Here is a 15,685-nt window from a genome sequence, read left to right as displayed (position 1 = left end):
CAAGCTTCGCCATCCCTGTGCATCAAGTCCTGGGGGCCCCGCGCTGCCACGAGTCTGGAGGGCCTTCTTCCACACCATCTCTCCTGTTATCCTTTCGTATATAACTGGATTCGGTGGTTGGTGACATCCTGCCAGTCTCAGTCCCTTCAGGTCACTCGGTGGAGGATGTTTTTCCTTGAGTTGATTGATCGTGTCCCTGGTGAGTGGAAGCACACCCCGTGTGGAATTTTCTGACAAGGTTCGTGTTGCAGACGCAACATTGCCTTGTCGCATTTTGTCTGCAAACTTCCGGGCCCTGTCTTCTGTGGAGGTGTTGTTTTGTTGGGGTCCGGGGAGCCTCTCCTGTATGGCTCTGGCTTCTCCAAGGAGGGCATCTAACTCGTTAGTTTGCCACAAGGCAACTCGCCTTCTTAATGCCTCGATATTTTCGGCTTGTTTGGTTTTTGGGTGTGCTTTTTGGAGGAAGAGATGGGGGAGAGTGAATACAATTTTCAGGGATAGGGGCGCCAGTGGTGTGTTCTGGATGTAGTTATTTAACAGGGTGACAATTTCTTTGATGATAAATGTCGTGGCTCCACATCTGGGTGGTTCAAAAAGATTTCTTGCAGACCACCCAACAACTTCAAGGTATGTGTCAAGTAGTAGGTAATGGTGACAGTGACGGGACCAAAATAATTCGCAAGCATAATCAAGAATTTGCAGCCAAAAAAAAATGACGTCGAAAAATTTTTGACGTCGAAAAATTTTTGTACGTCGAATTTCCCGGCCGGCCGTGCGGCCAGTCAGCCGGACGGCCAGCCAGCCGCGCGGGCAGCCAGCCGCCGAGGGACCTCCCACTACCCAACCGGGAGTGGTCAAACCACCCAAAGTGACCATTCCCCCACCCACCACCCCACCCCAAACACCCACCACCTTCCACGCCATCGTGTCTCCCCGGAGGCCTGAGCGTCACCCTCCTGCCGGGGATTGGTTAGGGCGTCCTTTCGCGCCGTGCCGGGCGTCGCCCTCCTGCCGGGGATCGGTTAGCGCGAGCGGTGACGTGTTCGGGGATCGGTTAGGGCGTCCTTTCGCGCCCTCCTGCCGGGGATCGGTTAGCGCGAGCGGTGCCTTGTTCAGGGATCGGTTAGGGCGTCCTTTCGCGCCGTGCCGGGGCGTCACCCTCCTGCCGGGGGATCGGTCCTTTCGCACCGTGCCGGGGGATCGGTCCTTTCGCGCCGTGCCGGGGCGTCCTTTCGCCCCAGTGCCGGGGGATCGGCTAGGGGCGTCCTTTCGCACCGTGCCGGGGCGTCACCCTCCTGCCGGGGGATCGGTCCTTTCGCACCGTGCCGGGGCGTCACCCTCCTGCCGGGGATCGGTTAGCGCGAGCGGTGCCTTGTTGGGCGGAGGCCTGTGGCTACCTTTCCCCCTCCCTCCCGCTATTGATTTTTTTTCCAGTTTGCCAGCATGTGTGTGCGTGTCCCCCCTCTATGCCCTACCGGTGACTTGATGGTCAGTCTGAGGGTACCACTACCCCTCCCTCTACCCGCTATTGATTTTTCAGTTTGCCAGCATAAGCGTGTGTGTGTGTGTGTGTGTGCGTGTGTTACTGTTGATTTTCATATTGACTGGAGTTATATCGATTGTCTTTTCAGTGAGGGGTAGGAACGGGAAAAGTAGATTTTATACATTTTTATTGAAATATAGTGGAAAAAAAATGGTATGACAAGTTATTATATTACCTTAATCTAGTCTATTTTATTTGTTCTTTCTTAATCCAGGCTAATTTGTTCTTTCTTAATCCAGACTAAATACATGCTATGCCTACTAGTCTATTTTATTTGTTCTTTCTTAATCCAGGCTAATTTGTTCTTGCTTAATCCAGACTAAATACATGCTAAGCCTACTAGTCTATTTTATTTGTTCTTTCTTAATCCAGGCTAATTTGTTCTTTCTTAATCCAGACTAAATACATGCTAAGCCTACTAGTCTATTTTATTTGTTCTTTCTTAATCCAGGCTAATTTGTTCTTTCTTAATCCAGACTAAATACATGCTAAGCCTAAAACAAAAATACACATTCGCCATAAAAAAATGAAGAAAAAAATACACAACACAAGTACATATATATAAAATAATACACACAGAGCGAGTACATATATAAAAAAATTGCTAAGCACTAAATATAGGACTCTCATCAAGAACATTTATAATATTATTCACGTCCATGCTATGAGAAAATTCAAAGAATTGAAAGCTGAAGGAAGGTCAGTGCTTGAGAAGCTTTCATTTGTTTCGTCCGCACGAGCGCATTGGAAGGGCCGGTTGTGGCGCGAGATTTTCTCCAGCGCCGCTGCTGCTGCTGCACGCCGCGCTGGTGGATCTTCAAAGACGAGTTTCTTGGTCACAGAGATATTTTTTTTCATTTGTTTTCCCCGACCGTACGCCGCTGCTGAGGAGAAGAGACCAGCCTCACGTTTGGCCACCTGACGTTTTTTTCTCCCAACTATGTGGAGGCTCTTCTGAGACAGTCTTGGGTCCCGGTGTTCTTGCTGCTTCGGCATATTATTCTTTGTCATTCTTCGCCGCCGTTCTTGTCCCCGGTCGCGATCTTGTCGTCTCTGGTGCGTCTCCTGCTGCTGGAGCTGCCGCAACACTTCCGCCATATGCTGCATTTTTTTCCAGTCGTGATTGACGCATTTCATGATCTTTTTGCAGATGACTTCGCCGCCGCTCTCGCGATTCAGCGCCCGAGTGAGAGTCAAGACACAACATCACCGAAGCGTGTCTGTTGTTGTTGCCGTGGACTTATGAAAAGATAGAGAAACATTATTAGACAAAAAAAATCAATCTCTCTCTCTCTCTCTCTCTCTCTCTCTCTCTCTCTCTCTCTCTCTCTCTCTCTCTCTCTCTCTTGTAAGAATAAAAAATACTTACTATGCGTTACGCTCTCCGGTGGGTCGATCTTAAGATGAGACTCTGGTAATGGAGGTATCACATCCTTCAGAAGTCGCAAGCCTCTCTCAGCACGCGCCTCCCCATTTTACCAACACCTCCCAACGCGCCGCGGTTGTTGTTGCCCAATGACTCGCCCGTGATGTGTTCACCGGTAGACTTGGGAGTTTCTGGAACATCCCCCACCTCACCACCACCAACATCCGCTGAAATGACAAGAAATATATATATATTTTTTTTAAACACAATGAATAAATACACACACACCAGCGCTTGTGCGCAAAAAAAAAATACCAGAGGCGGATATCTCACCTCCGTTTCTGGGATGTGATGTGTTATCCACGGCTTCAGCTTGGGATGTGTTATCCATGGCTTCAACTTCTAATGCGGCTTGACCCATTATCTGATCGTCAACATCGTCAGCATGAAGAGTTGCAGCAGCGTGGGGCTGTTGTTGTTGTTGTTGTTGTTGTTGTAAGTTCATGACGGCGAAGACTTCCTCCATGACGCTCCTCTCGCAACGTTAGGGGACTGACTAAGCTACCAGGGTTATTTGGGGCATATGCGCACACTACCACAAGCCTTTCTTCTTCCGAGGCTACCCCAGGTTATAGGGGACACGCCCACACATGTATGCAAACACGCGCACATGCCCAAAACCACAAGCCATTCTTCATCCGAACAATAGGAAAGCGTGAACAAACTCACACCCACCCGGTCACGTCGCACGAAAAAAAAAAAAAAAAACAGAATCCTGTTCTTAATAACTACATATAACTACACACACGCCATAAATGAATAAGCTATATACTACTTCTCTACATTTTTTTTACACATAGGAAAGCGTGAACAAACTCACACCCACCCGGTCACATCGCACGAAAAAAAAAAAATCCTGTTCTTAATAACTACATATAATTGCACACACACGCCATAAATGAATAAGCTACATGCTACTGCTCTACATTTTTTACACACACACACATTGTAGCATTTAATAAGTTAGCCACATATCTTAGAAATACAATGCTTGTAAGTCAGTCCTTGACTAGATTGACAAAATGTTTTTATACATGGGGGCATTTTAAACATTCTATAAGCATATGTTAACACCTTTCTGTCATTCTTCAAAAAATTTCCTAAATCATAATTATCTTTCAGAAACTGACTAGTCCTCTCTAAGCCTATTTTATTACATAAGTATACGAATTGAATGCAATACACGCCACACACCAGAGTTTTGTCCGACTGTAATCTTGCGGCAAGTTTAAAAACAGGATAATCTTTATGCTTATTTAAGAAACTTCGAAAGTACTTAGAATATAATGATGGGGTCAGGGCGTATGTGTCGAAGAAATATATACACTTATCACTAACATAGAACACCACCCAGTGACCCATTTTCGAAGCTTGCGATGCGCCTAACACATTAGCAATAAAGACAATGGGCTTGTCTGACTCACTCCTTAGATTTAATTTCGCTACATCGTCAGCGGAAGACAGCCTAAGAAATATATATTATTGTGATAAAGTTTTCCTTGTAGAGCTTTCATAATTTGTTGATTATTCATTATGCTCTAGTGTCGCAAGACACGTGCCTCTCCGAGTTGATTGACAACACTCCCTTTGTATCCCCAAAACAGATAATTACTAAATTTTCATCCAAGCCTTTTTTAAGCTGAAGACTTATGCGTAAGTTTCCACTGTGTTCAAGAGGCACTGTGCCTCGTATGTCTTCCGGTAACAAACTAAAACAAACACTGTCCTTCCTTTCTTAAAGCTATCGTAATCAAGCAAAGTGTCATTTCTACTCCTAAACTATCTAAAATATCATAATAGACTCGCGTACACTCGTGGGGAAAAGAAACCGTATTTTTATACATATTCATACCATTGACAGAGACTGTTAGTTCAGACAAATCAGCATTCTTGAAATACAAGCCATTTTTATTATATACACCCGAAAAGGCCCTCATGTCAGCCATAACGATATATAAACGCTCTGGAATGACATTTCCCCACGGTTGGTCACAGACAATACTTGTCTGCTGTTTGCCGAGAACCAGAGATTTATATAACGTCTTGTTAAATATTGTACGCGTTATTTTTCCTGTCTCTAATTCTTTATTTAATGCAAGCAATGCTGACGGATAGGGTTGAGTCTGGTGACCCAAAGTTTAGCAAAATCAATATGGGCACGCACAGCACTCCCATCGCCGTCAGTGTTCAAATACCAAGCTTCGTTAGCTAACTCAAGCCTTATTCTCAATGGGATGTCGTCGCATAAATACTGATCACAAGAAGTAATGTCCGACATTAATGGGAAGGTGAGATGAAGACCGTGATCTTTGATATCTTTAAATGTCTCTTGTATTTGCTCCCAAGGCTAGTGAAGTATGCGGCGTCATAGGTTTCAGCTACGCCTGCTCCACCCGACCTGTTATCTTTGAGGAGGTTTCCTATTTCTCGAATGATTTGAGTTTTAACGTGGAGAAGGTGGTGAGCATTTTAGGAATGACCAGTAATTAAAGTATGGGTTACTTTCAACCATTTGATCGCCTACATACACCTGAATTGATTTGAACATGGTATTAGCAGTGCCATTGCAGAATTCGACATTGACAGCCTCCTCGACTTTTGTTTGTCCATCAGCTTGAGTGACACTTAATTTCAACTCAAGAATTAATTTAGCAAGATCGATAAATGCCCCTTCACCCCGGCACGCGGAACTCTAGGTACTTATCTTTTAACCGGGCGTGGCTGGACAAATTTACAGGTAAAATGTCGACAAGAGTTTTAGACGCAATAGAGCTCTCAACCTGGCGTTGTCTGTTGATTCTAGGGAATTCGTCAACCACACTGAGCGCATAATCAGAAATCGGAACGGAGGAGCGGCGGAGGCCATGCTGTCGCTTTCGTCGCCCGCTATATACTAATGGAGACACTGGTCGCGGGAGCGGGCGACGTGTTAACTTGATAAGAGACCACTCGCTAAAAAAAATGGCAAGCCCACGCGCGCCGCGGGTTAAATGTTTCCCATCCCCCCTTTTTTTTTTTTTCATGAGTGTCCACCGCACCTCCACATTACTAAATTATATCAAACACATCGCTGTTCTTTCTCTCGCAACCACTTTTCCTTTTATTAATTTTTTTTTTCTTCTTCTTGTTTCGCGAAGTAACTCTTCTTTTTTTTCCTCCTTTAATAATTCTAGCACCTACGTCACTTAAGGCTTCAATACCTCTTTTCTTTAAAGCGCCTCTCACACTTCTTTGTCCACTGCTCACATCCTGGATAACATCTTGAGTAAACTTAAGCGCTGAGGGCTTAACGGTTCTGAATAGAAAGGGCATTACACTCTTGGCTAGGTTTGCGAGCGTACTAAAATACCGCCACCTCTTTGATGTAGTCTTGCAGGATGGGCGAAATGCACAGTTCGAATATTGTCAAAACCACCCCCCACCTGATGTGGAAAGCTACTCAAAAGACTTGAAAATTCACCCTCCGTAGGCGGAAGAAACACTGTTCGCGACGATGACTGCATGACCACTAGTTAAAAAAAAATATAAAGCGTCATTTTTATAGCTACACAGTGGTTTGTGTCTGTCGCCCATCCCCGGCAGTTGAGGCTTTCGCGGGGAGATTCTTCGTCCCCTCTTCCTGCCCCAAGAGCATTACCTTAACGTTATTCAAATCTAGTTGGTGGGCAAAAGATCTTAACTCCTTCAAGTAGGCCATGTTCCATTCATGTTCCCTTCGCCCTACGCCGGTAGGAAAAATGACTTTTCGAATGTTTTTTTTCTGCTTTACATAATCACCAAGCTCATTGAGGCAACATTTAAAATTATCGCGTCTGCTTTGCTTGGTGTCCGACATTAAACCGTTCACATAATGCATATCTCTGCTGGTTTCAATAAAATATCTTGACACGTCATTATATTCTACAGATTCACCCTGACAAAATTGAGTCACCATACCCACCACAATGGGATAATTTGATTCCGTGGGTGGTTCCTTCACCAGCGACCCCACATTCGGTCTGTCACTCCAAACGACTCTGTTCAAATTATAAAGTTGTTTCCGATTTTCAAAGAGATTAGCATAGCCATACACTTCAGCCAAGTCCTTGGCTATACCGCTAAGTTTAAAACTGCTGGCGTTGATGGTGGCTACTAAACACACACTGTCGTCAATGAACTGGCGATCGGTCATTCGCCCCTTCACAGGAATGATGGGATAATCTGACATGTTTATAGAAAAAATATATATTAATTCTCGCTCTTACTCACGCTTAGTGTCTCCCTGTCCCGCGAGGTCACACAAGTGCCTATATCCCACCCCAAAACAAAATCCTTTTTATACGCGATAATTCTCCCACGTCATACCCGGCATCGCGCGGGGCGGAGAAAGAAGGCGTGGGCGTGGCTTTGCCCGAATTGGGGCACTTCTCCTTCCTCCCCCACCTCCTCCTCCAAACAGTTGCTTCCTTGCCTTATTATTGCGTATAAATGAGGGATCTAAGTTTGTGTTGTGGAAAAGCATTTTAATAAATGGTATATCATCAGCTTTGAAGCCTAATTTGCTGTTGACGTCACTTAAGGTTTGCAATATATCAATGACGTTAAAATTATTAATGGGGCTCAAAAGATTTCCGTTTGTATCCCATGTAATTCCTGGAGTATGTTTCATGAGAGCTAAAGCTTTGGCATAATCCCTTTGAGCTGCTTTCATTCTAACATCAATCCTGTTATCTATGGCGGTTTCGAATCGATAGTATTGGTGGGGAACGTCGTGCGAGGACCTATGGCCGCTATAGATGGCGGGTGGTTGTTTGGGGTTAATACATCTTGCAGCGCGTCTCTTTATATTTTTAATGCAGTTGACGCCTTGACCGTCGAACCCGACAACGGTTTCACTCTCTTTCTTTTTTTCCTCGTCCGTCTTTCTGTTTCGTTTTATGTTACGGCTCCCGTAGAAGACTTGAGTAAAATTGTTCTGCTGTTGATTTCGGGATGAGACAATATTCCTTCATTTTGTTAAAAGACCAGTTATGACACTAGCTGCCAGAGGTAACAGCACAGAGTATAGCACCGCCCGCTGTGTTCGCAGTATTTTTTTTTTTAGTGTACTTACCCCTTGTTGGCGAGTTTCCTTATGTGTTTTTATATTTGTTCAGGATTTCACAATCTTTGTATTTCGCGTAAGATTAGTTTTAGGAAATTTAGAAACACTTCTGACAAGCAATCTATATGTTTCTTGTTCAACACTGCAATTACTTTTTCCGCTTGTCGGGGAGAGTTTAGCCAACAACAAAACAAGATCCTTGTGAACAAAGGCGAGGGAGGTGCTTTTTTTTTTCTTCTTGTTGGTGAATTCGAGGTCATTAGGAAATATCTTGAGCGTCTATCCAACAGTCTTGACTCGGATCATAACCCAACCAAGATACAAAAAATTGTTTGCGACCGTTCACCACTCGATTTTTTTATGCTGACGGGGAAAACGTCCGGTAGCTGAACTTTGATAAGCTCCTCTTTGTAGAACAAGCCTTGGATGGGTTGATTGGATAAATCTTGCAAGGTATAACCCAATGGGGATTGTCGATAATCCACGCTTGCAATTTTAAATATTTCTTCTGTGTTTTGGATGAAAGCCTCGGTTAAATTTAGAAGCTTTATCCGCGCCCACGAGTCGAACGTAGTCCCCGATGTTCAGCACACGACTGGCTTTACCTTGACGCTTTTCTCTGTTTTTATAATTATGCATTTTCTTAAACTGACGAATGATTCCTCGCGGGTCCTTCATGGCATGTACTTCGGCTGGGTTTTTTCCTAGACGTGCGTGAGGCGTGCGGTTATAGCTCTCGAGTACCTTCTGCAAGATGGAAATATACTCGAGTTTATTGTGAGCTGTCATATACCTATATATTCGACCTTTCAGAGTTCTGATAAATCGCTCAGCAAGGCTGCTGTTTATCTCTTGGGAGTAAACGCTGGACATGATTAAGTCTTTACTTTGCAAATAGGTTTGAAGTGGACGATTATAGAACTCTTTGCCTCAGTCAACACAGAGCCTAGAGACCCACTGAAAGCAGCGTCTTCCTCTAGCAATGTCTTCATTGCCATTACCATCGATTTTGCATCTTTACGTTTAAGAGGCAGGGCTTTGGCGTACCTGGAAAATGCATCAACGCAGACTAAGATGTAATTATGACCTCCATTAAAGCGGTACAATTCTTTCATGTCCGCGAGATCTGCTGCTATGATAACTCGCGGTTTGGGACTGAGAATAGCGCGTCGCTTAAACTTATGGGGTTGTATCTTATGTAATGTGTGTGTTCTGCAACCTTCCATAAACTGTTCAACATCGCGCATAGAAACGTCGGGTTCAATGGCTCTCGCTGCTAAAAATAAAGGCCTCACTCCACTTAAGCCTCCAGGTACTTGAGGGTCTTCATAAAGTGACTTTAAAAGACGTGTCTTGGATGGGGCTAGCATATCGCTCACTCTCTCCACGAGTACACAACCTCACAGGAGCCGTCGTTCGCTATATTTGATCTCAGCGATAGGACCTCGGGGGTAGTTATGCAGACGTCAGCCAGCAGATAGCCGTATGGTTTTCCCGCAACAGCTCGCTTGTAGATACTGAGAAATGCCTGGGCTCTGTCACGACCATACAATTGACGACCTAGAAGTTCAATTTGACCAAGATCTCTTTGTTTAAGCAAAACGAAATGAGTGCAATTGAGGATATGCTTCGCATACTTTCCTGCATAAATAAGTTCTGAGAAATGAGTATGGAGCTAAGGCCAAGATGTCTGCCTTTAATAAAACGTTGGCGACGCTTTCATCATTGGCAGCGCGTAAAAAGTTATCGTCATATACTACTAACATAGATTTATTGTTCTGACAGAGATCAATTTCCTGTTCTGGGTCTATAATGTCCTTACTAAGTATTACTTTATTTTGCAGCTCTGGCAAGTCTTGAATGGGATGATGTGTTGCACCGCAAATAAGAACTCGATAGAATTTGTCACAATATTTCCGCACAAGTCGCGTCACTAGCTGTGTCTTCCCAGATCCTGACGCACCGGCCACAAATATCCTCCCTCCTCGCTCGCGGGAAATAAATCGATAAGGTCTTCCCCATAACACTCTTCCATGGCAAAAGTCTCGCCATGAGTGAGCGTTTTTTTGCTGGCCCACTGATTTTAAAAGAGAGGGTGGGTGGGTGTAATGTGCAAGACGATCGTGGCCGAGCGGTTTGCTTCAAAGTATATTTTCGTCCATACTGATCCGTCACCACTACCGCCACTGAATCTATAGCGTTCTTCGCCAACTTTTTATACAGAGGTCTTTGCACTGAGTAATAATTGTTACTCCCACCGTAAGGAGAGTGGCTAAAATGTTCACAGTTTGGCTAGCAAATCGCGTGGGCTGGATTATGTCGCAATAGAGGTGGAGATAGTCCACGTCGGCGTGGGGTCTGGCGGAAATCGGCATTTACCTGGCGAAGCAGTAATGTGACTCCTCATCCGTGATGAATATATCATAGTAATGATTAGGAATAAATCCAAGAATAGCCGCCAATCTGGGCTTAAATAATAACCTTATTTTGCAATAATTTAGATTACCGCAGCCATCTATAGAGCGTTTGTGGTAGCATACAAAATTTTGGTCCAACTCAGTATTCCGCCTTCTCCATCAAAATAATCCTTGTAATTTGTAAACCCAAACACTCCATTTAATATAGCTTGCCAGTATGTATTAAGGTCAGCCACAATTGCGCTTATTTGCTTGCTCGTTATATTTTTCGAGGAGACAGCGAGTACCGCAACTGTTTTCCTGAGGTGTCATTGAGCGTTTCTGTGTAAACTTCCACTATGGCTTCTTTGTCTTCTCGATGGAGGTGTATACTTCTCTAGGAATAAAAATACCGTGTAAGGCAACCTGATAATCTCGGTCGGGGTGTAAATTTAACGGTATGATTTCATTTTAAATGAACCTGGCACGTTGTCGGGATAAAGATCGCGGCATCCTAGGCTACTAAGGTATATTATATGTTCGTCCGCGCTCGTCATGTTTGCGATAAAGACTGAGCTTGTTATGGTTTAGGCTTTGGCTTTTAAGTAACAGATCAATGATTGCTTTTAGCGCGCGCTCTGTTGCCGTTACAGCCACTCGCGTGAGCTCCTTTGTCTGAAACCCAGCCCGGTGGGGAGGAATCTCCATGCCATTCTCGGGGGTGGGGAGGGTGAGGATAAAGGCGACCGTGGAGATGATGTTGACGCTGCTGGTAGCTGGCGCGATGGGAAGACATTGGTTTCTCTCCTCTTTCTTTTGTTTGATCGATTAACGTTCTCTACGTTGTATTTCCTATATCTTTTCTCCATAGATTACACGCCACTGGTCTAGTTCCATGACTATACACCCTCATCACCACTTTCACTTAAAGTATCCCCGACAACATTATGAGTAGTACTACTAGTAGTAGTAGTAGTACTAGCAGTAGTGGCAGCAGTGGCTCAACTAGTAGAAGCAGTTTGAGATGTCCTCCGCATTTGACGCAGATTCTCAGGTAAATCAGGGTGGCCATAATCTCTCGTAAAAACACGAGAAGGATTACCCGGCATGCTGTCATCAGAGAGCAGATGCACTCTTTTTTGTCTAATGCGCTTAAAGTCGCCTTCTCAATGGTAGTGCATACCTGACCTTTCAGGGTGCGGATGCAATAGAGGCGTGCCTTGTCCACCCCGCCCTTGCAGTACCTGTCTGTATTTTTCATGATTATAGTTTCTCAAACTATAGTGAGGTACCCCTTTAACTTTTTTTATTTCTGCATCCTCGCCGCTTGAGGGATCATGCAATTTGATAGAGTACATCTTAGGTTTCAGGCAAAGCACTTCCTTTATATGGGCCGCGCCCACTTCTGACTTGACATACCCCGCTTGACCTTTCTTGGAAGTGTCATAGGCGGGGTGGGTGGGGAAGTTACTAAAATCCATTATGGATTTTAGTGAAGCGAATAAAATTCACTAATGTCTTGGAAGTTAGAGATGCATATGGTGGCCGAATCTGTGAGAGTCCTATATTTAGTGCTTAACAATCTTTTTTTTTATATATGTACTCGCTCTGTGTGTATTATTTTTTATATATATATGTGCTTGTGTTGTGTATTTTTTTTCTTCATTTGTATATGTACTCGTGTTGTCATCCTTTTATGGGCTGTCTTTGGGCATGTACGACATAAGTTTGTAATATGTCTCTTTCAATTAGGATTTATTTTGGGGGAGGGAAAAAAAAAGGGGTAGGATGGGTGGGTTTCCATTGTATTTCTTTGAGCCTGTACGGTGTGAGTTTGTAATATGTCTTTTTTTTTATGGCGATTGTGTGTTTTTGTTTTTAGGCTTAGCATGTATTTAGTCTGGATTAAGAAAGAACAAATTAGCCTGGATTAAGAAAGAACAAATAAAATAGACTAGATTAAGGTAATATAATAACTTGTCATACCATTTTTTCCACTATATTTCAATAAAAAATGTATGAAATCTACTTTTCCCGTTCCTACCCCCTCACTGAAAAGACAATCGATATAACTCCAGTCAATATGAAAATCAACATTAACACACACACACACACACGCATATGCTGGCAAACTGAAAAATCAATAGCGGGTAGAGGGAGGGTAGTGGTACCCTCAGACTGACCATCAAGTCACCGCTCGCGAGGGTAGGGCATAGAGGGGACACGCACACATGCTGGCAAACTGGAAAAAAAATCAATAGCGGGAGAGAGGGAGGGAAAGGTAGCCACAGGCCTCCGCCCAACAAGTCACCGCTCGCGCTAACCGATCCCCGGCAGGAGGGTGACGCCCGGCACGGTGCGAAAGGACCGATCCCCGGCAGGAGGGTGACGCCCCGGCACGGTGCGAAAGGACGCCCTAGCCGATCCCCGGCACTGGGGCGAAAGGACGCCCCGGCACGGCGCGAAAGGACCGATCCCCGGCAGGAGGGCGACGCCCCGGCACGGTGCGAAAGGACCGATCCCCCGGCAGGAGGGTGACGCCCCGGCACAGTGCGAAAGGACGCCCCTAACCGATCCCCTGAACAAGGCACCGCTCGCGCTAACCGATCCCCGGCAGGAGGGCGCGACAGGACGCCCCTAACCGATCCCCTGAACAAGGCACCGCTCGCGCTAACCGATCCCCGGCAGGAGGGCGACGCCCCGGCACGGCGCGAAAGGACGCCCCTAACCAATCCCCGGCAGGAGGGTGACGCTCAGGCCTCCGGGGAGACACGATGGCGTGGAAGGTGGTGGGTGTTTGGGGTGGGGTGGGTGGGCAGAGGAATGGTCACTTTTGGGTAGGTTTGTGACCACTCCCCGGTTGGGTAGTGGGGAGGTCCCCTCGGCGGCTGGCTGCCCGCGCGGCTGGCTAACCGCACGGCTGACTGGCCGCACGGCCGGCCGGGAAATTCGACGTACAAAAATTTTTCGACGTCATTTTTTTTTGGCTGCAAATTCTTGATTATGCTTGCGAATTATTTTGGTCCCGTCACTGTCACCATTACCTACTACTGTGTCATCCACCCACTTCGCTGCTTCCCCCTCCGCTAGCCCCTTCCAAGCAAAGCTTCCCCCGACCTCCGCCGCGCCCTGTCCAGTCGAAGAGGAAGAGTGATGAGGGGGTGGTGGTAGTGGTGTTGGTAGTGGCAACATTGGAGGTGCCAATGGAAGGGATGGTACCGGTTGAGGGGGATATGGAGGTGGCGGTTGTGCAGCAGCTCCCTCCGATACCCCCTCCCCCCGCTCACTCCTCCCCCGGCGGCCCTCATTGTCCCCGCGGTGTCGCGCTTCATCGTTATCCTCCCTGCTCTGATCCCTGTCCAGGGGATTTTGGCACCTGTCGCTCACCTTACAGTTCGTACAGCGTCTTTTCTCCTTAACACATGCACAATTTATACATCTGTGATCTTCTTTTGTACAATCGCAGCATCCTCTTTGGTTTGGAGGGTCAGGCATATATAAAATTATAGATATTGATATTAATGACTACTACTACTACTACTACTACTACTACTACTACTACTACTACTACTACTACTAATATAGTCTGTTCACTTAAGTCCGACCCAAACTGACAACATAAACAAACCTAAGCGTTTTTAATCAAACCCTATGGCACATACGGTGTGTAAATACATCAGAGAAACTGTATTAACACTGAAAATTCGAATCCTGGCACTCAGTGGTGTTCATTTGGGATGTTTTTCACTGTGTTAATACAGTTTCTCTGATGTAAACCTAAGCGTGTTTGCAAGCTGAGTGCTGATTGGCTACTGCTATGGCTTCCAAGTTTTCTTTAACCTCTGTTTGTGTTTATCTCACGCAAAACTTTTTGCTAATCTTCACTGTGCTTACGAACACGCTTAGGTTTATGTTCTCAGCTTGGGTCAGACTTAAGTCTCTCTCTCTCTCTCTCTCTCTCTCTCTCTCTCTCTCTCTCTCTCTCTCTCTCTCTCTCTCTCTCTCTCTCTCTCTCTCTCTCTCTCTCTCTCTCTCTCTCTCTCTCTCTCTCTCTCTCTCTCTCTCTCTCTCTCTCTCTCTCTCTCTCTCTCTCTCTCTCTCTCTCTCTCTCTCATTTTCCATATTTGTCACACACACACACACACACACACACACACACACACACATACACGGTGACTGACTCAGAGCGAACTTGAAGGGAAAGGCTGAGGAAGTGGGAATCTCCCTCCTGCCCAGCCAAAAGTGTCGGAGTGACAACGGCCCCGACTGACCTATTCCCTCCCGTATCTCCACTCCTCCCCCCTTTTCCCACCCTCTCTCCCCTCCTCCCCCTTTTCCCACCCTCTCTCCCCTCCTCCCCTTTTCACCCTCTCCCCTCCTCCCCCTTTTCCCCCCTCTCTCCCTCCTCCCCCTTTTCCCACCCTCTCTCCTCCTCCCCCTTTTCCCACCCTCTCTCCCTCCTCCCCCTTTTCCCACCTTCTCTCCCTCCCTCCCCTTTTCCCACCCTCTCTCCCTCCTCCCCCTTTTCCCACCTCTCTCCCCTCCTCCCCCTTTTCCCACCTCTCTCCCCTCCTCCCCCTTTTCCCACCCTCTTTCCCCTCCCTCCCCCCTTTTCCCACCCTCTCTCCCTTCCTCCCCCCTTTTCCCACCCTCTCTCCCCTCCTCCCCCCTTTTCCCACCCTCTCTCCCCTCCTCCCCCTTTTCCCCACCCTCTCTCCCTCCCTCCCCCCTTTTACACCCTCTCCTCCCTCCTCCCCTTTTCCCACCCTCTCTCCCCTCCTCCCCTTTTCCCACCCTCTCTCCCTCCTCCCCCTTTTCCCACCCTCTCCCCTCCTCCCCCTTTCCCACCTCTCTCCCTCCTCCCCCTTTTCCCACCCTCTCTCCCCGCCTCCCCTTTTCACACCCTCTCTCCCCTCCTCCCCTTTTCCCACCCTCTCTCCCCTCCTCCCCATTTTCCCTCCCCTCTCCCCTCCTCCCCTTTTCCCACCCTCTCTCCCTCCTCCCCTTTTCCCCTCTCTCCCTCCTCCCCCTTTTCCCACCCTCTCCCCTCCTCCCCCTTTTCCCACCCTCTCTCCCTCCTCCCCTTTTCCCACCCTCTCCCCTCCTCCCCTTTTCCCACCCTCTCTCCCCTCCTCCCCTTTTCCCACCTCTCTCCCCTCCTCCCCTTTTCCCCACCTCTCTCCCTCCTCCCCCTTTTCCCACCCTCTCTCCCCTCCTCCCCTTTTCCCACCTCTCTC

At 46.7% G+C, this 15,685-nt stretch overlaps 1 protein-coding gene across 1 annotated transcript in view; it reads right to left on the bottom strand.

Annotated features, from left to right (window-relative positions):
- Window positions 1–631, bottom strand: part of LOC127001986 (uncharacterized) — a 14,014-nt gene extending 13,383 nt beyond the window's left edge. The window contains exon 1 of the mRNA XM_050867298.1: window positions 1–631. This exon is cut by the window's left edge and continues 2,192 nt beyond it. Coding sequence (XP_050723255.1) covers window positions 1–273 — 273 coding nt within the window. The 5' untranslated portion in view covers window positions 274–631.
- Between the last annotated feature and the right edge of the window lie 15,054 nt (window positions 632–15,685).

The sequence above is a fragment of the Eriocheir sinensis genome, chromosome 22 (assembly GCF_024679095.1).
Source record: "Eriocheir sinensis breed Jianghai 21 chromosome 22, ASM2467909v1, whole genome shotgun sequence".
Lineage (NCBI taxonomy): Eukaryota > Metazoa > Arthropoda > Malacostraca > Decapoda > Varunidae > Eriocheir > Eriocheir sinensis.
This window is presented reverse-complemented; position numbering and strand designations above follow the sequence as displayed.